The sequence below is a fragment of the Felis catus genome, chromosome A1, assembly GCF_018350175.1.
Source record: "Felis catus isolate Fca126 chromosome A1, F.catus_Fca126_mat1.0, whole genome shotgun sequence".
Lineage (NCBI taxonomy): Eukaryota > Metazoa > Chordata > Mammalia > Carnivora > Felidae > Felis > Felis catus.
The window spans coordinates 181,162,437-181,187,809 of record NC_058368.1 but is presented as its reverse complement, the minus strand read 5'-3'; the positions used below and the strand labels follow the sequence as shown (position 1 = coordinate 181,187,809).

Here is a 25,373-nt window from a genome sequence, read left to right as displayed (position 1 = left end):
GAAGCAGAGGTTTGAGGTTCCCTTTTGATTTTCTTCCCATTTTTATTTTATGATTATGTGGCTGCTACTTTGGTTTTCACTTAAGTGGGGGGTGGGGGGAGTGTTCAAATCACTCCACAAAAGAGAAATGGAAAACAGACAAGATGACTTCTGTTCAGCAGACAAAATCCAAAATGCCAGAACATGGTAATTAATGTAAGCAATTTTATAAGCAAAATAATTTGTTTTAATTGGCTAAATAAGATATGATATAATTATAATATTCAATAAACTAATTTCAGAAAACTATATCACAAACCTTTTATCATATTATATACTCACTGCAATTTTGAAAACAGATATGAAAATGAACCTGAATTATCTCTTTACAAGAAGGATACATTAAGGACTTTTGAAATGTTAGGGGTTATGTCTTTTTTTTTTCTTTCTGAAAAACAGCAATTTATGGACTATTCAAAGATTGAATCCCCAGTGAATGCAGATAGAAACACTATGAGGGTGAAAAATCTTCCTTAAGAAAGCTCCTTTTGTTCAAGAATTAAGGCTTATGAGAGTTAAGGGTCTTCCACAGTGTTCTTTCCCATCATAACTCCCCAAGGAAGGACAAATCTCCCATAATAGATGAGTGTATAATTTAGCTTGGAATGACCCCATTGGTGAGACCCTATGGAGTTAAGAAACCTCTCTAAGGATTAGTTGTTGATGGGTGAACATAAGCTGACTTCAAACTAATGTATAAGTGATTGAGGAAAAATGGTATCCTTCCAAAAGACAGTCGCTAATTCTTCCTATTGTGAGAATCTCATTTTGTTGGAAGGAGTTAATTTTGACACTAATTTGAACACTGGTTGACTTTGAACATGTGCTCAAGTAAATAATGAATAGCCTTTCATACCATTAAGGGGTGGAAAAGGTAAAAAAAAAATTATGCATTTTTGTCACTACTCTAGCAGTGATCTAACAACAGTTTTCTTAAGGCCAGAGACTGTTATAAGCTCTTTCACATAATTTCTGAATGATAGAATTTTATACCTATGAATACTTTCAATACAAACACCACACACACATGCACACACACACGCATGCATGCACTCAATGTACAAGATAGTACTCAAAGAAATACCAATATATATTATATTTTTTAAAAAAGTAAAGACAGTTCCTATAACCTTCAGGAAACTTAAAGTCTATGTGATGAAATAAGAGTGACCTATAGATATTAGAAGAATAACAGTTCACCAACAGTATGAGATATCCAAAGGGAGGGCGAGATTAATTTGGAAAATTGTATGTAATAAAATGTCCCAGGCAATGGGTTCTTTTGAAATTGAAGAAAAGAGCATTTACTATGAGCTAATATAATTTAGAAAGGATTCTTTGAAGATGAGGAATTTTTATATTGAACAAAGGGTAGCATACATTTAACAAAACAAATTGCATGGGAAATAACAGATGGAGATAGCAAAATACAAAATATATTTGGATATATATAAACCAGTTGGGTGGGAATAAAAAAAATTGCTAGAAATGGATTAGGCAAAATCAGGCGGTGACTTCACTCATTCCTTATCAAATAAATATCTACTAAGCACCCACTGTATGCTAGGCACTGCTCTAGGTCCAAGGAATATAATAGTGAAAAACAACATATCTGACTATATGAAGTTTATGTGAATATCAAAAGACTGATACAAGACAATAAGCATTTTATCCCATTGATTATCCTATATGTGGCACACAGGACATTTCTTAGTTCTTTCTTTTCACTGTGTACAGACAGGCAGAGATCAAAAAAATAAGTGTGCATGCATATGTGTGCATGGGCACACATATACATGCATACATATCTTTTATGTATGTATATATCTCTATTAATAAACACATTCAACATGTTAAATATTCAGTAACATTGCTTATCACTATGTACATCAAAAAACGTGATATTGGTTGGCTGAATATTTTATGCTATTCCAAGTTGCCTTAGCATTGTGTAGGCTTAGCTAGGAGGAAAACAAATGAGAATATAATTGTTGCATTTATTTAAAAAGAAAGAATTAAGGGTGACTGAACACCTTGAGTATTTGAGTGGTTATTTCTGCTTTTCTGTGTAACCTTAAATAGATGACTTTCAGCTAATAACCTACACTTTTCCATGCATGGAATGGGTGGCCTGAGGGGCCTATCCTCAAGCAGAATATAAATGCCAAGTATGAGGAACCAAATCAAATTGATGAGTATCACTTTCTTACAGCTTTTTCTGTGGAGGACGTCATTCATTTCTATCTGCATGCCTCATCCATGTGTAATGTTTATCTGCATGCTTCATTCATATGTAATGTTTATCTTTTCTATTATTTGGTATAATTATGAATTTTTTCATAGAAAGGATGATGAAGCCATTTCCTCAAACAACAGTGTAGCTGAATTTAAATATGGTTAAAAACTTGAATCCCCATGAGCACAGATGATCAAGCAGTCAACAAACATTTACTGACTAGGCAAGCTACTTTGTTTAACATTTATGGGAGATACTAAAGATGCAGAGATGGTTTTAAACATGAGTATTGCCTTCACATAGTCTATAATCTAATTGGAAAAAATAGGGTACAAAACTTGAAAACCCAGATAATAAACCAAATACAGTATAAGCTAAATTGTCAATGATCATGTGGATAAAAATACCTAAAAGGTTGAAAGACAAAGGTTTAAATGTTGGCTTTGCCATTTGTTCCTTGCATGACATTGGGTAGTTAATTTTGTGGAACCTCAATTTCTTCTTCTGTAAATTGGTTCTAGTAGCAGCCATTTGGTGGGTTGTCATGAGGTTTAGAAATTATAGGCAATGGATACATCTTTGTCATTTAATAAGCACTTATTATTAAATATTCTTTATTGTATAGGTGCTGGCTGTATACTAGTTATTATGCTAATGGATTTACATTTATTAGTTAATTAAGTCATCACAATATTTTTCAGATGAGAAGAGAGAAATTGAACAAGGGGAGGGATTTGATAGATGTCCCACAATCAGGAAGCAAATCTCAGGGTCAGGAGTTCAGTCTAGGAACAACTCAAAGCCAAGCTCCCACTTGTACATACAACCTTTCCTGAAGTATTTAAGTAGCTACTATGATTAAAACAATTTCATCACTGTAAATTTCAGAAGGCCAAGAAAGTCTTTGTGTTGGACGTGGAACTTGTCCTTGTTCTGGATAAAGAGATGGATAAAGAGTTAAATGTGTTCTGATCAAAGAGAAGAGAATATTCTAAACAGAACAAGGAATGTGCCTGAGGCTCTGGAAAGGATGTGTATGGTCAGGCTGAGGGAGCGTAATGCTTCTGTGAAGAGGTGATACAATGAATGTTTACACAGATAGGTTGGTGTCAAACCGCAGAGGTAATTGAATATGAGGGGAAAAAAAATCTCTACTTTGTCCTCTAAAGAATTGTGAAACTTTGGCCATCTTTTTCTTGTAAATAATATGTATTTAAAATGAGAAAAGATATAAATTACATATTTTAAGAGGCCAGTAATTAATACTACAATCGCCAACAAGTAATATGATCATTTTATTATCAGCCCGACACACCTCCTTAATTGTTTTTCCTACAATTTTTTTCCTGCACACTCTTTGTTTCTTCAGATGATAATGGCTTTCACTATCATTTTTTTAACCTTTGATGGTTTTTAAGCTGATTCCTAAGATAATGAAATAAAACAGACTTTCAATTGACCAATCAATAACTATTGGGAATGGATGTCATTCAGAGTGGCATTTTAAGAAGGTTATTCTGGCTTGTGAAGGATGAATCGGGAGAATAAAAGAAAAACCTCTTAAAATGGTTGTTTTCAATAGCTGTGTCATGACAGTTCTGAGAAGCATCACAACTAATAAACTACTAATAGTAAAGAATTGGTTAGCCAAAGATTAGCTGTTTTATCCATTAGAGCAGATTCAAGGTCATCCCTAGAATAATGTCGCCTTCTTTCGCTTAGATTCCAAGTGCTTTCTTGAGAAGGGGAAAGGCACTGGTGTAACAATTTAGTTTGGTCTTTGGCAGGACCTTAGAAGTGTCTGCAGGGGAGGGCGTACTGTGTTTCACCACCCTTCATGTATTGCAGGAGAGAAAAGCATGGGGAAGTGCTACATTATAAGGTTATTACCATAGTCCAGACCAAAGTACCCAGATTGAAAATGTACTAGAAGTCTGGAAATGAAATAATAACTCTAAGACACAGGAGTTGGGTGTGGTGCTATTTGATAGTTATTGATAATTGAATGATGAGAAAGAATGGAAAGAAAGGAGCTCTGGGTGACTCTAAAATGTATACATTTGTATGTGTACAAATGTATACAAATGTATAATACACTTGACACAGGTGAGTAAACTGGGAGAACTACAGCTTGCTTTGAGAAGTGGGATCATGACTTTGGTTATAGAATTTGTTGAGTTTTAAGTGTATTATCCAAGTGGAAAGACCCAGAAGCAGTTTGATCAACTAGAACTTATAAGGAAGGTCCGAGTGGGAAGAAGTCTTCAAGAGTTGGCTATTTTGAGGTGCTACAATATCATCTATTTTAGCTATTAAAAAAATCTCAGAGCGCCTGGGTGGCTCAGTGATTTAAGCGCCCGATTCTTGGTTTTGGTTCAGGTCATGAATTCACAGTTTGTGGGTTTGAGCCCCGCTTTTGGTTCTGCGCTGGCAGTGTGGAACCTTCTTGGGATTCTCTCTCCCTCCTTCTGTCTCTGCCCCTCCCCTGCTCAGGCGTTCTCTCTCTCTCTCTCTCTCTCTCTCTCTCTCTCTCTCTCTCTCTCTCTCAGAATAAATAAAGAAACTTAAAAAAATATCTTAGGAGGATTTCCTAATAGGAGGTAACATTTATGAAGCACTTGCTATGTGATAGGAACAGAACTCAAAACAGCACATGTATTATTTATTCCCAGTGACAGCCCCATGAAGCAGGTATCATCATTACACCCATTTTAAGATAAAACAGCCACAGAAAGGCAAAATAACTTGGTCAAGGTCACACAGCAAGCAGGTGGTGGAACTGGGATTCAATCCCAGGCAACCTGGTTCCAAAAACTGAGCACTTAACCACTATATACTCACAGTGTAAACACATGAGCATAAAGCTGTCCCATGGGGAGATGTCTTGTAAAAAGTCATATTCTATTAAGAAATAATAACATGATTTGGGCCACCTTTGGCACCCTGTATAGCCCCCTTAACTCAAGATATCTTAAGAATACATTACCTATATCCAACTGCAAGTGATGTCTCCTCAGGATACCTACCTCCTCACCAAGGAAATGGTAAAAATAAACAACACTGACAGCCATTTATAGCTTTAAAAAAATCTTTTCGTCACCTTGATTTGTTTTTACCTTTCCTTGACTACGTCTTTCTGATCCTATTCGATAAGCCGGGGGCCCCCTCCCTGCTTTTATTGCACTGAAATAGTTGTATTCCTGTAACAGTCTTTATTTTTATTGGCAGAAAATTCTCAGTCTGCTTACTCCCTTGTATAAAGTTAATTTTAACTATAGAACCTGTATCAATAATGTCATTTAAAGGAGGCTGCTTCCAATACACTGTGCAATGTCTGCAGAGAATTTTGGATTTACCAGGGCACCACTTCCCTAGTGACTCGCTGGCCCTGCAGCTTTCTTTCCCTGTTACATCTGAGCATTCTCTGTTCTCTGGCCAGCTGCCTTCTGTTCAGCCCCTGTGTGTTCTCCATTCTCTGCTCTGCCTTAATGATAAGTAGGGCTTCATCTTGATCGCATTGCAGGGAGGGGGGGGGGGGATTGTTACTTCTGTATTTGGGCCCAAGCTAAAAACATACCCTCCGATTGGCAAACCACAAAAACTATAACACTTCGAGTTTAATAAGATCAAGCAGTCCCTCTTTTGATACAACACCGTGGCAGGGGTGGAGAAAGGCCTTTTTCCTGGACCAGCTCTCTCTCTGTATCTGGTGGCTTACACAGGATCTTCAAAATATGAGTAGCCTAGAGTCCTTGGGTATGCTGGTGGGATACACAACAGTTGAAGTGAAATGACTGAGTGGGTTTTTATTTTTAGTTTTTCCAAAATAATAACTGTTATAAGTAGGACACAGGGGATTTATTTTCCATTATTAGAATTGCTTAATTTCAAAAATCTGGTCAGTCAAAAGCTTGGGTGTTTCCTCTTCCTGCTGGCTTACTACCACGCTAGCTCAGGTTACTATGGAAAGCAAGCAGTTATTTTCACCAATAACTTACACCAAACACTTGACCTTGGAATCCGTAATTTACATCCTTATAAAAGAGGTCACTTAGGGAATTTAACTGTGTAATCCTAGCCCCCATGTGGCAGATGACGAGTAGAAATGGAACAAAGCTGGTGAAACACCATTTGAAACAATTTGATGTAGGAAATCATTTCTTTTCGACTTTATTTTTAAAATGGAACCTACTTTAAAATGGTACGGGAAGGCAGAAGGACGCAGTAAAAGTCTATGGAAATAGTGACTCGAAAACTCTGTTCCAGGACTCAAGAAGGCAAGCCTGTTGTCACATTTGGAGGGAAACCAGAAAGAATTTAGGCTTTCACTTTCCTAATAGCCTCTTTTCCAACACCTTTCCTTCAAACATCTCGCCCTCCCTTCTATTTTGCCTTTATTAATAAAACTAATAGAGAGAAACCACCTTTCAAACTTTAACCAGGCAACATAGCTTTTGCAAGTGCTAATATTTTTGGTGTGGGCTTTTTCTTTTAAAGACAATTATCAAGACGAAGCATTTGTTTCTTCTTTTGTTTACCCATGGCAGTTTGTCAGCAGTTATGATAAGTAGAGTTCCATCTGCCAGTAAAACTACGTTGCAAATTGCCATAGAAATTAGCAGCTTTCATTTTTGACTACATAAATAAATATGTGAAATAAATTGCACATAAATGCATCCTAAAAATCACAGGTACACCGCACAGTTAAATACCAATCAGACAAAACCAGAGACACATTGCGATTATCTCAGTTTTCAAACCTGGAGGATACACGAATGTGTTTCTAAATGAGAGAGGCAGGGTATCATGCTCGCTGAGATAAAAACAGAAGCCGCCAGACACTGCACTGTGGCTTTATTCTCAGAATCCTTTGCCTGAAACCCGCTCTGTCTTTTCTCCGTGTTCGCTCCCTCTCTCTGTCTGTCTCTTTCTCTGTGTGTGTCTTTCTCCTTCTCTCCCTCTCTCTGCCTTCTTTCCCTCTCTCCCTCTCTCCCTCTCTCCTCACTGGCTTTTCCCTCGTTCATTGTTCTCTCTCTCCTCCTGCCTTTGATGCACATACGTTGTCACATTCCATTGACTCTCTCCTCTTCTCTGTTCTTACACTCAAGCCTAGCGGTGCTTCCGCCAGGCAGCGGCAGCCTCTCCTGCGAGTTTTAGTCATGTGTGCAGCTCAGTTTGATCGAGCGTTCCTTTTCTGCCTTTTCACTCTTACAAAAGATTAAAAGGTGGCGTCACATTGCTCCCCTGTTCCTTCCCGCAGGAGGGACTTAAAAGGGACAACAAAAACTAATCACTTTCAATAAGCATTTTCTTGCTAGGGAAAAGGAAAAAAAAAAAAAGAAAAGAAAAGAAAGAAAAGAAAGAAAGAAAGGGAGAAAAAAAAAAGGCAGGGGGGTGGATTTAGCGGTGTAATTGGAGACCGGTGGTGAGGATTGGGGCGAGCTAGAGATGTTGCACGCTGCTAACAAGGGAAGGAAGCCTTCAGCTGAGACAGGTAAGAGCGCCCATCGGAGGGTTTGACCGAGTGGCTTAGTTAAATCTCTGTTTTCACCGTTTTGTAATTGAGAAAGGCATCTGCAGCAGAAGCTGATTTTTCAGTCGGCTTCCTTTTGTTTAACATAGAAAGTACCTGTATTAATTTTGATGAATTAGAGCATGCAGCAAATTCAATTGAAAATAGATTTGTATAGTAAATGCATTTATACTGAATGATTTCTCCTCCGTTTTATTTAAGGAGAGAGACGACAAAGATGATTTTGATCAGAATAGCACTTTGCATTATGTTAAATTCTAAACAGCTAACGGGGAAAAATAATAATCCAATTGATCCTGTTTTTGAACTCCGGGACTTAAACCCTGAGAGGGAGCTGGCATTTGAAATTTTTCTTCTAACTGAACTTCTGATGTGTTATAATAATTTTTCACTGGAGGTTTAAGCAAGGGTAGAGTTTATTTAAGTCTAGTTGCTGGGGTGTGTTTCGTTTGGATCTTGTCAGGCTATATCTCCTTAACCTGTGTCAGGTTGATGTTTTATAAATGGAGATTAAGTGTTGTCCCAAATGAAATATGAAGTTAAAACATCAGGTTAGGGCATGTTTTAGAAAAGGATCCAGTAAATAATTAGGATAACTGAATTATGACAGTTTGAAGTGGGAGTTAACTCTGGAGGTGCTGTTTGGTAAGCCTTTGGTAAGCAGCTCAAAATGAAGGGGGCTAATTATCAGGTGCAAGTTGGAACTTTGCATTAGGACCCTAAATATAGAATACATGTGGACTTTCGCTGTAGGTGGCTTTTAGGAAGCTGTCCCTTTTGTGTGCTGTGAATGAGAGTTGTGGATTATATTTGATGGCATTTCTCCTTTAAAGAGCTTTGGGATGAAGCTTAAAAGGTTCACATCTATTTTAACATTGAACAAACACAAAATGCAATATACTGTAGTCTCCCGGTACCTGATTTTTATTACTGCTGCTGTTGTTTTAAGGTTTTGATAATTTATTTTTAACCTCAATCTTCGTTGATTTTGTGTTCATTGCCTTTGCTACTAAAATTTATTGTTGGCATTTATGAACTGAGATTTGGGAATGCGAACAAAAAAAAAAAAAAGCAAGAGGAAAAAAACTAATTAGCCAGAGTTTTTATTTAAGGATAATAGAAATCCAAATTATATACAGGTATTTAACCTAGGATGTTACCTAAAATATTTGAGTTAATTTTTTAGATAATTTTTTGGGGATGGGAAAATCTGAATATTAAAAGTCTGAAATTCTGTTAAATGCCTCTCCGGAATGAGATATAGAAAGGTGACTTTAATGCCTACACAAGGTTTGGTCCTAGAAGGAGCTGCTATACTGTGGCATTGTTGAAGCCAGCAACCATGAATGAGAGGATATTGTATGTATGTATTTTGTGATAAGATTTTTTTTCTTCCTGAGTTTCCAAACTGGTCTTGCTCCTCAGCACCTTACTTTGGCGTGTCTTGTGTTTGCCAGACCATCTAATGGCATTTTGTGGGTGCAGCACGTGAATCCAATTTTACGAGTACACATCAGGAGCTGCTGAATTTTGGGGAGTGGAGACCAAACAGACGATGGGTCTCATCAGACTTCATCACGGAGAGATAGTCAACAGAAGTTCTGAAGGAAGACCCCTCTTACAGGTGTGGGGAAACTTCATTTTTCCATCATAGTGAAAAGAGCAGAGAAAGATGTGGCGAGGGGAAAAAGAAACTGCTGTAGCATGTTTGATGGAGTCATGCTGGTGGTAGCATAGTGAGTTTTTAAAATCACATCACCTGTACTTTTCTTTTTTCAACTTAAGAAACTTTGCAGAATCTTGAAGTAGTTCCTCTCAAATTCAGTCCATGTCTCGACATAGCTTTCTCTCATAAAATCTTTTCTCTGACTCCCGCTTTACCCAACTATTCAGTGTTACGCTGTCACTGATGATGATGATTGTTTCCTAAATAAGTGGCAAGTGTTGAGAAGATGGGCCCGGAGAAATATGTCGTCTGCATCATCTATGTGTTTTAATTTTGTTCATGAAAATGAATTCTTCAAGGTGAGGAGATGATAAATTTGAAGTTGTAGCTTGGCTGTCTGTGCCCGTGAACCACTGCCCTTCTGCCTTTTCAGTAGAGGTAAAGTGGGCAGAAACAATTCAGTTGTAAATTGGATGGTAGTTCAGCATGAACTTTTTAAGCAGATGGTAACCAAAACTGTCCTTACTCAAACTATCTGATTCATATAAATAGCATTTTTCTGACTTTTCCAGTAGATGTTGCTGGAGAGCAAAGAAAAGATCATTTTTTACAGGAAAAAAAGAAATGCAGTAGACTTATAAAAGCCAACGAAAAAGAGCCTTCTCCTCAAACTCCGCTGATAGCATTTTGCATAATTTGCTAATTAATGAATAATATTGAATCATTACCTTTTATGATGTTCTATAGAAAGCTATTAAAACTTGAGTTGGATTTTAAAATTATGAGATTGTTCTCTTTAGTCCCTATATATAATGTCTGTTTGCTGTTTTCCGTTTTTAAAAAATCAAGTTAACTGCACATTACTATTCAGAACATTTCATCCCTGAATGCTAAAACCCTTTAACATGCAAATATGATGTCAGAGGAAGAACTGAAATAGAATACTCTGAGAAGAGTAATGATCAAACGCATTATAAAAATATGCACCAGTTGCCAACATGTAATGAAATATTAAGAAATTAAAAGCATGCAACCTCTAAAGTAATAGAATTTCATTGCTCTGAGACTGTTTTCCCCCTGAATATTAAGTGCTTAATATATCTATCCGTAAAAAAACAATCAAAAACCTACATGGTTTGTCACTGAAGTTCTTTCATTATATGATTTTGAAAAATTAGTCCAATAGGATTTTCCTTAGCCTAGCAAATGTAATTAACATTGGATATTGAGTGCCAGATTTCCAAAGCAAAAGCCACAAAACTGGATGGAGAAAACAGGAATGCAGAGAGCAAACATCAGCACTACAAGCTGAGGGGACCCTACTCTGCTGGTAATCACTTTGATAAAATGACAAAGATGTCCCAGAGGAGCCTGGGATTCTAGTACCCAGAAGGAACAGATGCGATTTCAGGCAGCCAGTGACCTCTATCTGTGGGAATATTTATTTTTGGAAATGTTCAATTAACCAATTTCAATGATCAAAGAGAAGTGTATGTGTGTAAATATATATATATATATATATATATATACACACACACACACATATATATATACATGTATATATATGTAAATATATATACATATATATATATGTAAATATATATACATATATATATATATATATATACACACACACATATATATATACATTCTTTTCCCCCAAGGCAAGAGGAGCCTTGGAGACTACAAAAGCACATTCAGATAGGACAGGGGTACAACCTGTGTGGTGAAGCTTCAGTGTTTCTTACCCTCAGTCCGAGCTCTTTTCTGGTGGATTTTTCTTTTACATTGAAGCCCTTCTTTGTCAGTTTTCATTCCTGAGGTATGAAATGCTCCAGAGGATGTTTTGATTTAACATGCATTCATTTCTCTTTTCTGGGAGAAAAAGAGTTTATATTTAGAATGCATGGGTGTCCACTACTCCTATTTTATAATTAGCACTGTAAGTCCACTGGGTAGGAATAAGGAATGGTCCTTTTTTTTTTTTTTTTTTTTGGTTATTTTGCTTTGATTCAAATACATTTTTTTGTGCTCGACCCATAGTGGTTATTTATTTATTTATTTTTTTATTTTTTGTACTTAAATAAGAAAATCTTTAAAATTCGATGGGAGATTTTCTTTTTCTGGTTTGTTTGCTGTTCACTTTTGGTGTTCTCTGTTTTCATTATAGTTGTCAAGCACTGACTATGCCCAAAGCACCCTGAGTTAAATGTCCCAAGTAGTACCTCTAACAACAACAACAACAACAACAACAACAACAACAACAACAACAAATGTCTGTCTTTTCAGTGAGAACCTTAGGAAGACAAAAGATGTGAACCATACCTGGAGAGTTGCCTAGTGAGTTAAAGTGTGCTCAGTTCTAACTCCTTCCTTAAGAGAACAGAACAGAAAAGGTCACTGCAGGTTGAGGGGATACTGAGGGTGGTAGACTTTGAAATAGGAGTGAAAGGTGAAAATACAAAATAATCCTGATGAGCAAAGTGAGGGGTCAGGTGGGACAGAACACCAAAAAGAATGAGTAATGGCAATATGATAGAGAGCCCTGAATGGCAGGTCAAGGTATTTAATAGCCACTCAAAAGATGGGATCTGAAAGCTTCTAAAGGAATTCCTTTGGAAAAAGGAATGGAGAAAGAGTGGAATAGTGGGTCCATACTACACCCCTGCCCACCCCACAGATGCCAAAATGCCTATCCTATTGTGGCTGAGGAAGCTATTGTGACTAGTGAGATATTGCCTTACTTTTTAGGAGCATTATTGAAAAAATAGTGAGAACCTTTTGTCTAGAGGCCAGAAAGCAGTGACTTCTCTATTGCATTAGCCTAGACCAAGGTGGTAAGGTTGAGAAACAATGTTGAGGGGAGGGAGAGTGGTTCTGAAAAATGCCTCCTTATTGTAATTATTGCAATTTCTCGTATGTACTATAGATGTCATGGCCTCATTAGGCAGGGATTTTGTGTATATGCATTTGTTTTCATAAGAAAAACCTCCACTATTTGTCAGAGATGTGACCTGTAAGTTAGAAGGTGTGATATTCTCTGCATACTATCTGTATATAATCAATTAATGTTATGTTCACCTCCTGTTTTCTGACATTGATTAGGATGGATTTTTATGATCTTTAAGGGTTTTCATCTCTCTGAGAAGGGTTTTCATCTTTCTGAGAAGGTATATACTTCATTTTTTTTTGAAATTAATTACCTCTCTGAATTGTCTGTGTGTCAGTCACTTCCTATAAACCCTGAGTAACTTACCTTAAACTCTTAGATGTATAGTGTATTTGACTGACAAACTCAGGTGTGGAGACTCCCCTAACTATATAATGAAAGTGTGTATGTTAACATACAAGATGTTTTCTTCCATCCAGTCAACTTCATAATGAAAAGGAGCAGAAATAATTATTAGCACAGTTAAGTAAGAAGAGTGCCACCCTTTTCCTCAGAAATTGATTTAACCAGCCTATTCAGGTGAACAGGGTTACCAACATCACCTTGGAACCAAGCTATAGATGATTGCTTCGCCTTGTCCTCCAACCACTTTAATCTAATTTGTTCCATTTACTTCTCTAAGCTTTTTATCTTCCCACCATTTTAATACCATCAGAGATGGGGGCTGCCCATGACATTCACACTTGACATTATCAAACACAAAAGGCATCACTCATGCACTTGACTGCATTACAATGCAAGGGAAAAAAATAGATCCCAAAGGCTTAGAAATTATTGTTTCGTACCTTGAATGTAGCTGTTTGTTTTTTGTTGTTGTTTTTCTGTTTCCCCCAGTCGGCCTCATTTGACTGTTTTTGCTTCTGTGTGTTTTCAAAGAGTTCTGAAAACCCTAGAAAAATCAGCACTTATAATCTATAATACACACACCCTTATGTTCACTAATGGAAATTTACAACTCTATTATTAAGTGTTATTTGCTAGGCATCAACCACATTTTGATGCAGTACCGAAGTTGAGCCTTGCGTTTGAGCTTTTTTTTCACCCGTTGACTTCAGTTCTTCTGATAGACAGCTGTGGACAAGCCTTTTCCCAACTCATACATCTGTGGTTATTGCAGTAACTCCATTATTGCTGTGTAGACCAAAAATCTATTGAATCTATAGCAGTCCTGTTTTTGTTTACCCATGAAATCTTTGTGTGTGTGTGTTAGGATTGGGGAGGGATTCTTAAAGTTAATGTAAATTTATTTGTACTTCGCTTTTCTTACTATTCTGAACCTTCTATTCAAAGACAATTGCCTCCTTGCACCTCATATGCGTGGCAACATTTGTGAGTTGGTCAAATAGTGTTATCAGATTGCAGTGAATTGCTTCAGTAGTATTACATCATGCATCGGGATTGCGTGCGCTGTAAAGCTCTGTAAAACAGCCAGCTACATGGTATCCTACAGGTTTAATATAGTTCTGCAGCCTTGTACTTGGGAAGGATTTCTGTAATTGGAGACAATCTAGCAAGGAGAACTTTTTAAGCCATTGGAGGCCAAAATACAAGTTTTTGAGAAATGTGACTTTATAGGCTTGAAACTGAATGGATTACAAATTTCTCTTAACTGGACAGAATCATAATTGCATGTATAGTACAGTCCTGATTATCCAGGGTTTGAATTTCCAGCATGGGGATTATCCAGATTTCTTCTCTGACTCCCCTGTCTTTTCTCTAACTACCTGACATGAATCATTTCTCTAATCATTGGCACCTCTGCTGATGGTATGGAGGGCATATTTGAGCAGCAAAATCCAAACCAGTGAATTATCTTTCAGAAGACCTAATTATGTAAAAAGTCTGAGTGGATAGGTTTTTAAGCTATTCACTGAAATTTAAATCCACTAAAATTTACAATTATTCACTGACTAAATTTCAATGTTGGTGCCCCTCTTTCTATTTATTTTACTCTCATGTTTAAGAGGCAAAAAAAGTAAATCGACCTGCCTGAATGATGTGAAGTAATTGGTTTCATTATTCTGGCTTATGTCATTCCCCTCACTTACTATCCAGACCAACTACCTACCATTTTGAATTAACTAGTTGGATATTGTGCCTAGGTGGCATTTTATAAGGCCACTTGGATCACGCAAGTATACCTTGTGCAGGTTATCAGGGTTCTGATTAGCATATTACTCCAGTATTAAGTGCAAAAGTAGATTATTGGTACCCAAACCCCACTGAGTTAATCTCCAACACCAGTTCTCACCCATTTCCATCATCAGTTCACTGCCTTGAAGAACTATTTATATTTAGGATTTGCACCCCCCGTATGTCGTCAAAGTCCCAGAGGACTTCAAAGACTTTAAAGCCTCTTAGACACCAGAATTAGGCTCAAATGGTAAAAGTATAGGAAGTGTGACTGGCTTTTCCAGAGAGGTTGTAATCACGGAATAGGTATGGACATTACCGGCCACTTTCCAAGTTTGCAGAACAGGACACAGGATTCCACCTACTGGATATTGCTACAGGATCAGAATTTGATTTCCTCTCCTTTTCTTATACATCAGTTGTGGCTTGGACATTTTCAGAATCTTGTAGTCGTATCTGCCACTTTGTAACAATGTCTTAGTAAATAATCTATTCTTCTCTTATACTACCCTTATTTGACAAACATTTCTATAAATAACTGGTTGCTCTTTAAGATGCCTAATAAAACTTGGTAAGATGCTTCTGTTTCTAAATCTATTCTATAATATAAGTGATAAAATATATACTATCTAATATATTTAGCACAAATATACTAAATGGCAAAAAAATGTTATAACTCTCTTAATACTAAAAATAGTGTTACCAGATTAAAATTGAGTGTATTAGAAAGAAATTTACTTCGTGTTTTTAAATGCTGAGGTGTTGTTGATGATGTAGTGTAATGACCAATAGTTTTCCACCCATATATAAATAGAATTTGAACAGTAATATAGTACGCAGTACTGAAAGTGGAAAACTTTGATGACTATTAGAAAAATAATTGACAAATCTAGTCATGAGTTCTGTGTATATAGGAGATGCCTCATCCTTTTTATGTGTGTGCACGTTTATAAGCACATACATGCGTGCATATGTTTCCTGTCTATATGTGGATACTTTTTAAAAAAAATTTTTAATGTTTATTTTTGAGAGAGAGAGAGAGAAAGAGTGAAAGCAAGCATGAGTTGGAGAGGAGCAGAGAGAGAGGGAGACAGAGAATTTGAAGCAGGCTTCACACTGTCTGAACAAAGCCTGACGTGGGGCTTGAACCCATGTACCATGAGATTATGCCCTAAGCCAAAGTCAGATGCTCAACCTACTGAGCCACCCAGGTGCCCCTATACATGCATACTTCTATCTCTATCTCTGTAACAGTATCTATATCAATATCTTTATCTACTATATTAATATTTAAAGGTAGATAATGGGTATATTCCTAGTAAGATAAAGTGTGGCCATATGCCTGGTAAGATACTGTATTTTTCTCCAGGTGACAGTATTAATTTCCCGTAATCTGATGTTCAGTGTGCTAGGCAGCAGGATGCCAGATGAACCAGACATAACTCTTAAGGAGTTCATGATCTAGTCCTGAATTAGAAATTATTTTAATGTTGAATGCTTCACTTATGAATATATTTAACAATTGGAAACAAAGATAAAAAAATTCAAAGGTTACAAAGCCATCTAAGCTCTCACTAGATACATCTAAATTTGATGCGCTTTATGGGGTCAGGAAGAAGACTGGGAAAGAAATACAAGTATGATTTGGGGGAAGGGTATCCTCGCATGAAGTGATCTAGTCTCAACTAAAAGTAAATTTGGCTTTATGGGAAAGCCAAGCTGGTGTGCCTGAATTCTGTGTTACTTCCTACTGCTGGCAAGTCACAAAACAAAGATAGGATTAGTTTGTTTAAAATTCACTTTTCTTTGAGTTCTATACTAGTGAGAACATAGAGAAAGTGCTATCAACATGCTTACTATTAAACATATACACCTAAAGGTCTTGTTTGAAAATGTATGTAAATAATATGTGCATATTTTTCTAAAATGAAATGGGCTTTTATTCTCAAGGTGCCTGGGTGACTCAGTCGGTTAAGCATCTGACTCTTAATTTCAGCTCAGGTGATAATCTCCTGGTTCTTGAGATCGAGCCCTGCATCCGGCTCTGTGCTGATAGCACAGCCTGCTTGAGATTCTCTCTCTTCCTCTCTCTCTGCCCTTCCTCAGCTCCCATGCAACTCTCTCTCTCTCGCTCTCTCTCTCTCTTTCTCAAATAAATAAATAAACATCTTTAAAAAGATCCTTCTTTCCCTCAGTCTATATAACATTTATTATGTATATGTTGTATGTGTTTATAAACACGTATTGTATATGATTTATATACACACACCTATAGTCTCTAGAGGTCAGTAGAATATAGGAAATGGGCAAACATTCACATCTAGATGAGACCTTGAGATTCTAGAGACCATTTTTCAAATGGCAAAATGACAATAGTCTACTAATGACATTAGGAACCAAAATCATTAATCAGTGTTAACAAAAAAGTCATGTCATTCTTGTTCCTGAAATGAATCTAATCTATTTGTTTTAAGCAAATTTCAGATAAATGAACATTTACATGGCAAGAGCCTTGACAGAAACTCAAGTTATAATTACTTAACTCTGGTTTATTATGAGATGGTGATTCTCTCGAACCCTTTTTTGAAGATATTTTAATGTTACCAGAACCAAATGGTAGATTGTTTCCAAACATTTGACTATTACATCCAAAACCTATTTCTATTTTAGGTGTCAATTCAGTTTCCCCAACTCTTACAAATGAATGACTTGATGATTTATATGTTGCAATTCTGTTTGTTCTTATGAACTAAATGTCCCTGATGTTGGAAAATATATTAGAAACTTGTGATTTATTTTATATATAAAGCTAAAAATGTTGACCGCTCAGCAAATTGCTGCACAGTTGAGCATGTTTATCAAGTTTTTCTCTAGAAAAGTCATGCACAAAAAAGTGTAAAACATAGTGGCATGTAGCTATGAACTCTCTGACAATAGAGAGAAAACAGCACAGTTGGGCTTCAGATATCCTCTGAATTTGAGAAAAAAATGATTACCATTTATTTAAGTTGAGGTTGCATGATGTTGATCTTAATACATCTTGCACACATTAATAGCACTCACCCTGGGAGCTAATTTATCAATAACATAATCCCATATTTGTCTATTTACACCCTAGTGGATTGCATTTTAAGGGTGGTTTCCTCCATGCTAAATCCTAATCCAGGGTTGTGAACACAAATGCCTAGAGGGGAGCTGTTAGAAATAAGACAGGAGGAAGTGATGGAGGGCGCTGAGGGCAGTACAATTTTAAATACATACACATACACTCAGCAAACCTGTGCTGCCTGAATAAACAAACAGACAAACCTACCAAGCATTTTTGGAGAGCGATCTTGTGGAGTGTTTAAACGAATGTTAGGCTAGAGTGGCTTCAGTCATCACCAAGAGATAATTGATAAATATTGATAGAGTGCTTCCAATGGAGAGTCTACTTATTTTGCTGCCACATTATTCAATGAGAAAGAGACAATGATTTCCTGTCCTCAAGGAGTTTACAATGTAATTGGGTGCCTCCCATGCATCAGCTCCCCTGCCTCCGTGCCCTGACATCTCCTCTCTCAAACTCCTACATTCTCTGTTCATCCCTCTCAGTTCTTCCAGTTTTCATAACTGTGTCTTTGCGAATGCTCATCCTCTTCTCTTAACATTCCAGCGTGCCCCTGGCTGGCTTCTATTCATCTTTTAGGTCTCAGTTTAAATTCTGCTTCCTCCCAGAAGTTTTCTTGGACTACTATTCCCTAAATCTAAATTAGGAGCTCCCTCTGTGACTCTCTAACAATGTATTTCCTTTATTATAACACTGTTCACAATTTATAAAACTCCCAGTTTTCCCATTTCCACATAAGCCTTTAGACTCAGTGGGGACAGGAACCTTGTACTAGCTTGTGCGCTGATGTATTATGATGCCTACATATCAGATATGTAGCAGCACAAAGCTTATTTAAGTGGTAACTCTTGAGTGAATGTTTAAAAGCATAAACAATCATAATGCATGGATAAAGTAAAAAAAAAAAAAAAAAAAGATACCACATCTTTCAAGAGACTAAGAAGGATTAACATCCTTGCTTGGACTCAAGTCTGACTCAAGCGCAAGTTTAAAGTAATCTTAGGTGTCACCCGCCCGCTACCTCTCCTTACCTTCCTTGAAATCGATCCAAGTCCATAAGTACTAGAACAGAGCCATCCTCTTTATTAGATGGGGTTGTACACTTTTTAGTTGTGTTTGTCTCCTTAGTCTGTGGGGATGTGACTTATAACAGATGGTAGACTTGTTCTAGTGAAGCCCAAAAGTGGTGACTCCCCTCTGTGGAACCTTGGCTATCAGAACTACTTAAAAAGAGCATGGACTCTGAGTGCTATGAATACAGATAGAGTGGAGATTCAGAAATTATAATACAGAATAAATATATATTGATTTATTTTTAGGTGTGTCTGGGGGACATTTTATGTGAGGATCTCATTTTATGTGAGGATCTTTTCCCCCAAAATCATACTTCTCTGCTGTCTTTTCCAACTCTTCTTAAATGTTTCAGTAAGGCCTTTGAGTTCTCAGATTTGGTAAGTTGGAACTATTCCTGTTTCCTTGTAATTGAACAAACACCCTAGTAGTGCCAGTCTCCCTTTTAATACCCAGAGACCTATGTTTACATTTCCCAGACTCCCATACCGTCACTCTCCATCTATGGACACATTTCGATGACTGAGTAGCTTCTGGTGTGCGCAGTCGTTGTCAGAGCACCCATTTCATTTCTATGTGTTGTTTTTTGGCTGTTCAAGTTAAGCCACACCCTCAAGGTAGAAAATTATTTTCATAATACCCCAAAATATGGTTAAGAGTAAGAGTCAATTTGGAAGTAAAGAGTGAACAACCTCAATCAGGCTCCCCATTCTGCACTGAGCCCGATACAGGTCTCAGTCTCACAGTTTGTGAGACCATGACTTGAGCCAAAATCAGGCATGTAACTGACCACCCAGGTGCCCCATACAACCTTTTAATTCACAAATGTGTGATGAATTTGGTGAGAGGTATGAGGAATATGGTGGGAAGAGCATTCAGATATGGTATCTTCTCATTATTATTATTTTAAATTACCTTCTGCTTTTATCATCTAGCCCTGTGCTCACTGTTGTTTGTTTTTATTAGTGTCTAAAGGAGGCAGTATTTTATTAAAAAATATATGAAATAGGATTCACTCCATGTATATGATTAGAGTTGCATTAAATAATAATATTGTTATTCAGGAAGAAAAATGGAGGTTTCAGGAAGAACTAAAGCATATCTTATGTAACATGGGGAGGGTGAGGGTAAGGAGACCTGGCTATTTTTCTATAGTTTGGTAATATTTGCTATCTTTTATTAGAGATTTTATTTTTTTATGTTCTGTCAGGAAGGTTAAAAAGGGGAACATGGGGAGATTAATAATAAATTATTTTCTTCATCTCTGGAGAACATTTAAGAGCTCATCAATCAAAATATTTTCCAAAAAATGCATTGTCTTTCTGTATTATATAAAAAAATCAGAAACCTTACAGTGATCCTAGAATTTCTTTTTTTTTTTTTTTGAGAGAGAGAGAGAGAGAGAGGGAGTGAGTGAGTGAGGGAAGGAGGGAGATGGATCATGTACCCCAGACGGCTGCATGAGCAGGGGAGGGGCAGAGGGAGGGGAAGAGAGAAAGCAAATTTCAAGCAGACTCCATGCTCAGCATGGAGCAGGAAGTAGGGTTTGATCTCACAACCATGAGCTCATGACTTGAGTTTAAATCAAGCGTGGGACACTTAAGCAACTGAGCCACTCAGGCATCCCAATCCTTGAAGTTCTTTAGACAACAAATTAATACAAATTGGAATCAAACAATAATAGTTTTCTGTGCACCTGACAATATATGCCTGTTAAATGACTTGAGTAGACAATTGTAATACCTATTTTTGGAATACTTTACACACACTCCTGATCCCAGTTTTTGCTTCCGTGAAGATGATGCCAAAATGTCCATGCCTTTCTTACTCTTCTTTTCCTTCTCCAAAGAGTGTTCTGTTAAATCCCTCGTACATCTTTTGTAGAAAAATAAAACCAAAAATAAGTTATTTCTGGTTGAATGAGAAAATGTTTTTAGGAAAAAGGTAATTCTTTGAAAATTAGAACACACTTGCCATAAGAAAATGTTTTGTGGGGCTCCTGGGTGGCTCAGTCGGTTAAGCGTCCGACTTTGACTCAGGTCATGATCTTGCGGTCTGTGGGTTCGAGCCCTGCGTCAGGCTCTGTGCTGACAGCTCAGAGCCTGGAGCCTGTTTCAGATTCTATGTCTCCCTCTTCCTCTTACCCTCCCCTGTTCATGCTTTCTCTCTCTGCCTCAAAAATAAATAAATGTTAAAAAAAGAAAATGTTTTGTTTCTAAAAATTGTAACTACCCCATAATAATCTGACTATCTCTCATTTCCAAATCATTCTGGAATGAGAAATCAGTATCAGAGTAAATATATACACACACACACACACACACACACACACACACACACACCATATATATATATATATATATATATATATATATATATATACATATATATATTTCAATTTAGGTTGATGATTTTCCTTCACAAAAATATATAGACAGCTATAAAAACTACACCTTTCGCTCTTAACTAGGGTTTATTTTGCAGTTTTGATAGTGCTTGTGGATTTGTTAATGTTAAATTGGTAATTGTTGATCTCTGAGGAGGGGTGCAACATCTTCAGTCTGAGCTTATTACAATGTAAAATATGGATTGCCTTTACCCTAATGGCCTCTGAATCCTATTACCATCCCATTAGAGAGTGTGGGATTTTCGTAATTCTGTTGTTGTTTCCAGTGGGCAGTGAATATAATGGGGTAGGGCAGGGGTTAATGCAATTCATCTCTTTTAATACTTGTAACTCCGAGTCCCTTATCACTCACTACGGTCTCATTGGGGTTTGTCCCCCCTTCTTTCTGTTATCTTTAAGGCCCAATATATTTTTCTAAGACTCTCCCAACCAGAGGAGTTTGGAGAGAGTGGCGATTTTGTCATTTTTAAGTTTAAAAAGAATTTTGGCTATTAGCTTTTCTTAAAGTGAAGATAAATAAATAAGGTGGTGTGTCAGCTTATTGTGAAACAGGCTGTAGCTCAGAAAGGTTTTCAGTGACTGTCATTGTGCCAAGAATAGTATTGAAATAGCTCTTCAATCAAGATCATTTATAAGGCCCTTTGGAAGGAGAAGCATGAGACAAGCGGGTCGGATCAATGCCCGCTAGTGTTCTGGGTATAATGTTTCCATGTGCTCCTGGAGACAGCTGTGTCCTGGGTCCTAGTTGTGCTAGAGAGAGGAATTGGGAAAGATTTCAAAGTGATAGAAATTAGATTCCTTTAAAGAGAAGTTTATGAGCAATAGTTAATTCCCTACATATCAGATGTGCTCAGTAGATGTACATGTCTGATTATGTATCTCTGGTTTTATTCCTGAAATTTGTTTTTAGCTAATACAGCTTTTTTCGGAATAAATACGAACATCAGATTATTTCTCAGTATGTCAAAACAAATTAGTTTCCCACAGTGATGCAGTGAAAGGTGTAACTATTTTCCCTTTTTATATGTCAGAAAACATTACTGGGGCTGGGAAATTCCCACTTTTCTCCCCTTAGCCCATGAGCCCAGTGGTTTGCAAAAGTCTGGTTTAATGCACAAGCATGGTCACCTAGAGCTCCAGCACCCCCCTCTGCTGCCATTAATGAGAATCGCATGCTGAGATCCAAAGAGGCATCTCTGCTCAGAAAAAGGCAGGGAATGGCAGGAGGTGATCAGACCATTTCAATCTGTTGAAAGTGAGTGATATTCCCAGGGCTTATTGTTCACCTTCTCAGAGAATTAAGTTTCCATATGTTTCATCATAAATGGAATGAGTGTGCAACATAATTGCAACATGAAAATGTCTACTGGATGACATAGTCGAAAACTGGCATTTTGGGGGAAATTTCTACTTGTCTTCATATTCTAAATATCTTGATTGTCTACCTGGTTATAGCTAATAGCCTAAACCTGGTGGCAGCATTTAGATATGGTAGCTTGCTATAGAATAGTTTACATATTTGTGGTGAATATCCATGCATTGAATTTCTCCTTAATTTGAGATATCACTTATCATATACCTAGACAGACTATGATAGTACTATTTCTTTCCATCAGTTGGGTGTGTTGAGTGAACTTCATTTTGGAAGGTAATTATGGAGCTACAGATACAATTAGTTTTCATCCCAGTGAATTGATACAAATAAGCATTGTTAAAGTATATTATTTCCTCTTGATTCTTACTTATGGATTACCTTTTCAAAACATTTTATTCCCACTATCACTTGAGAAGCTCGAACAAGCAAACAAAAATGAAATAAAATCTACCATAGGTACCTAATAATGTAATAATATTTTTTTAAAAGCACATGTGCATGAGACCATTTTAGAGAATTACTGAAACCATGGAAGAGACTTGTAAAACCTATGTAGAATTACTGGATATTTTATAAAGGACAATATAGGGGATGCTGGTTATTCAGCAAGTGGAGTTTGGACTTGTAGTTTTCATTATGCTGCTCCCATTTAATTTGTCTTATCTTTATGTCCTTGAAACTTTCCTTCAGATCTGCCAAGAAACATAAAAATCAGATGACACTAATGTTTCTCTGAATGAGGGAAGAATGTGTCATCTTTGCTATCTTTGTAAAGCTACGAACTTGTCATATGTTGTCTCTCTCTATGCTCCCTTAATGCATAATATACATATTTAACATTTGTTGAGTATCGGCAAATGAGTAATGAAATACAACTCTGTAAGACTTGGTGGTTTTTGTTGTTGTTTTTTTGTAATTGTTTTTGTTTTTGTATTTTAAAAACTAGTGTCCGAATTCAAAAGTAAATGTGAATTGTTGTATGGAAGACACAGGAAGGCTGAACACCACATGTTATACCATATTTCATCACTTGCTTTTTTGGAAGCACACTTTCCATTTGGACTCTCCCATAGACACTCCAAGTTTATGATAGCAATAATACTAAGCACATTTTATTTAAATATGTATTTTCTAGCTTTAAAAGTAGAGACTGGACTTTGTAGGAAATTTGGAAAATTCAGGAAAAAAATTTAACATAATAACCAATAGTTTCACTCAAATCTGTCTTTTAAACCCGTCGAGACAAATGAATATTTTAAAAATCTGGATTTTGTTTCATGCATTCATTGTCAGACTGTGGGAATTCTCTCATGAATCAAATAGCACTCTCAAAAACATATTAGTATTCTGCCAAAGTCTATGTCTTAAAATATTTCGTGGCTTTAAAATATAACTTGTATTAATTTAATAATTATAAAAATCTGATGAAATGTTTATTATAAAATAATTTGTAAAAATAAAGAAGTAAAAGTAAAATTATTTTACTAGAAAATGATAAATACTGCCAGTCATTTAATGTGTGATTTTTTTTAATCTTTTGGTCTATGTAATAAGTAGCAATAGTAATGATTTAAAACACTTATATATCACTTATTTCTGTTGAAGTTGCACACTTGATATTTTGATCTATTCACTTTCCACTGAATTTTCAGCTTGATTATATTTCTCTAAAACAATATCAGATTTTTCTCAATTTATAAGTACTCTTAATATTTTTAAGATATAGTAAACTTCTGCTTATTATATTCATTATTAATATTTTACCCCAGTAGCTTTTTTGCTGTTGTTTTTTCACATGAAGATTTTTTAAATGTAGGAAGGTCTTCTTAATATTTTAGACATGTTGAATTGATTCTCAGCTATAAAAGAATCTCCATAATAAGTTTCCATAACTACATACTATTTTCTTTTAATTTAAAAAATAACTTTTTAATAACATTGAACTTTTTAATCTATCTAAAAATTTGTGTATGTGTCACATGAGGATCTTTTATTTTTCCCCAAAAAGTTCATCTATTACTAGAATTTTCATTTGTATTCTATATTAAATCTCTTGTGCAGTAAAGTCTATTCAGGGCATTTGTGTGTGTGTGTGTGTGTGTGTGTGTGTGTGTGTGTGTGTGTATTGCTCTATCAGATACACTTGTGTGTGTGTGTATATATATATGCGTGTGTGTGTGTATACATATGTTGCTCTATCAGATACACTTGTGTGTGTGTATATATATGTGTGTGTGTGTGTGTATATATATATATATACATATATATTGCTCTATCAGATACACTTGTGTGTGTGTATAAATATACACACACACACATATGTTTTTTTGCAATGTTACTCCAACTGTTTATAAGTTTATAGTAAGTTTAATGTAACAGAGGAAGTCTCTCTTCCTTGTTTCTCTTTTCTTTAGATTATCTTTTATTCTTACTCATTTATTTTTCCAATAAATTATATCATTATGATACTAAAATTGTTAAACATTCATTTATATATTAAATTCATTTTAATACATTTTCATCTTGATTATTCAGTTGTATGTGTGTACAGAAAGTGGGGAAACAATACTATATTTGGCAATATTTTTCTCTTTAATTTGATAGTGTTTTTTTTTCCTTTTTTTCCCCAACAAAACATTTTGTTCCTTTTGAATATATGGGTTTGGTATTTTGACCCGATACTTTTGTGTCTTAATCAGGCCCTTTTTTCCTACAATTTCATTAAAAAAAAATTTCCCTATGCATTTGCATACAATGAGGCAGGAAATTTCCCCCACATTACTTTTCTGTTCTTGAAAAAACAATGTATGTCTATTAAAAAAAAAAACTGCTCATTATATTAGTCTACCTAGGG

At 36.1% G+C, this 25,373-nt stretch overlaps 1 protein-coding gene across 11 annotated transcripts in view; it reads left to right on the top strand.

Moving 5' to 3' along the window:
• Positions 1-25,373, top strand: part of TENM2 (teneurin transmembrane protein 2) — a 2,391,334-nt gene that overhangs the window by 1,718,991 nt on the left and 646,970 nt on the right. Inside the window, exons 1-2 of one of the 11 annotated variants that reach the window (XM_019839194.3) lie at positions 6,432-7,769; positions 9,266-9,432. The exons of 8 other annotated variants lie outside the window; for them this stretch is intronic. Coding sequence is in view for 2 of the 3 variants with exons in the window: in XM_019839198.3 (XP_019694757.1) it covers positions 7,724-7,769 (46 nt within the window). In the remaining variant the exon portion in view is untranslated. Of the gene's footprint in view, positions 1-6,428; positions 7,770-9,265; positions 9,433-25,373 lie in introns of those variants that run through there. 2 more of the 11 variants (XM_019839198.3, XM_019839189.3) reach the window with 2 other exon arrangements.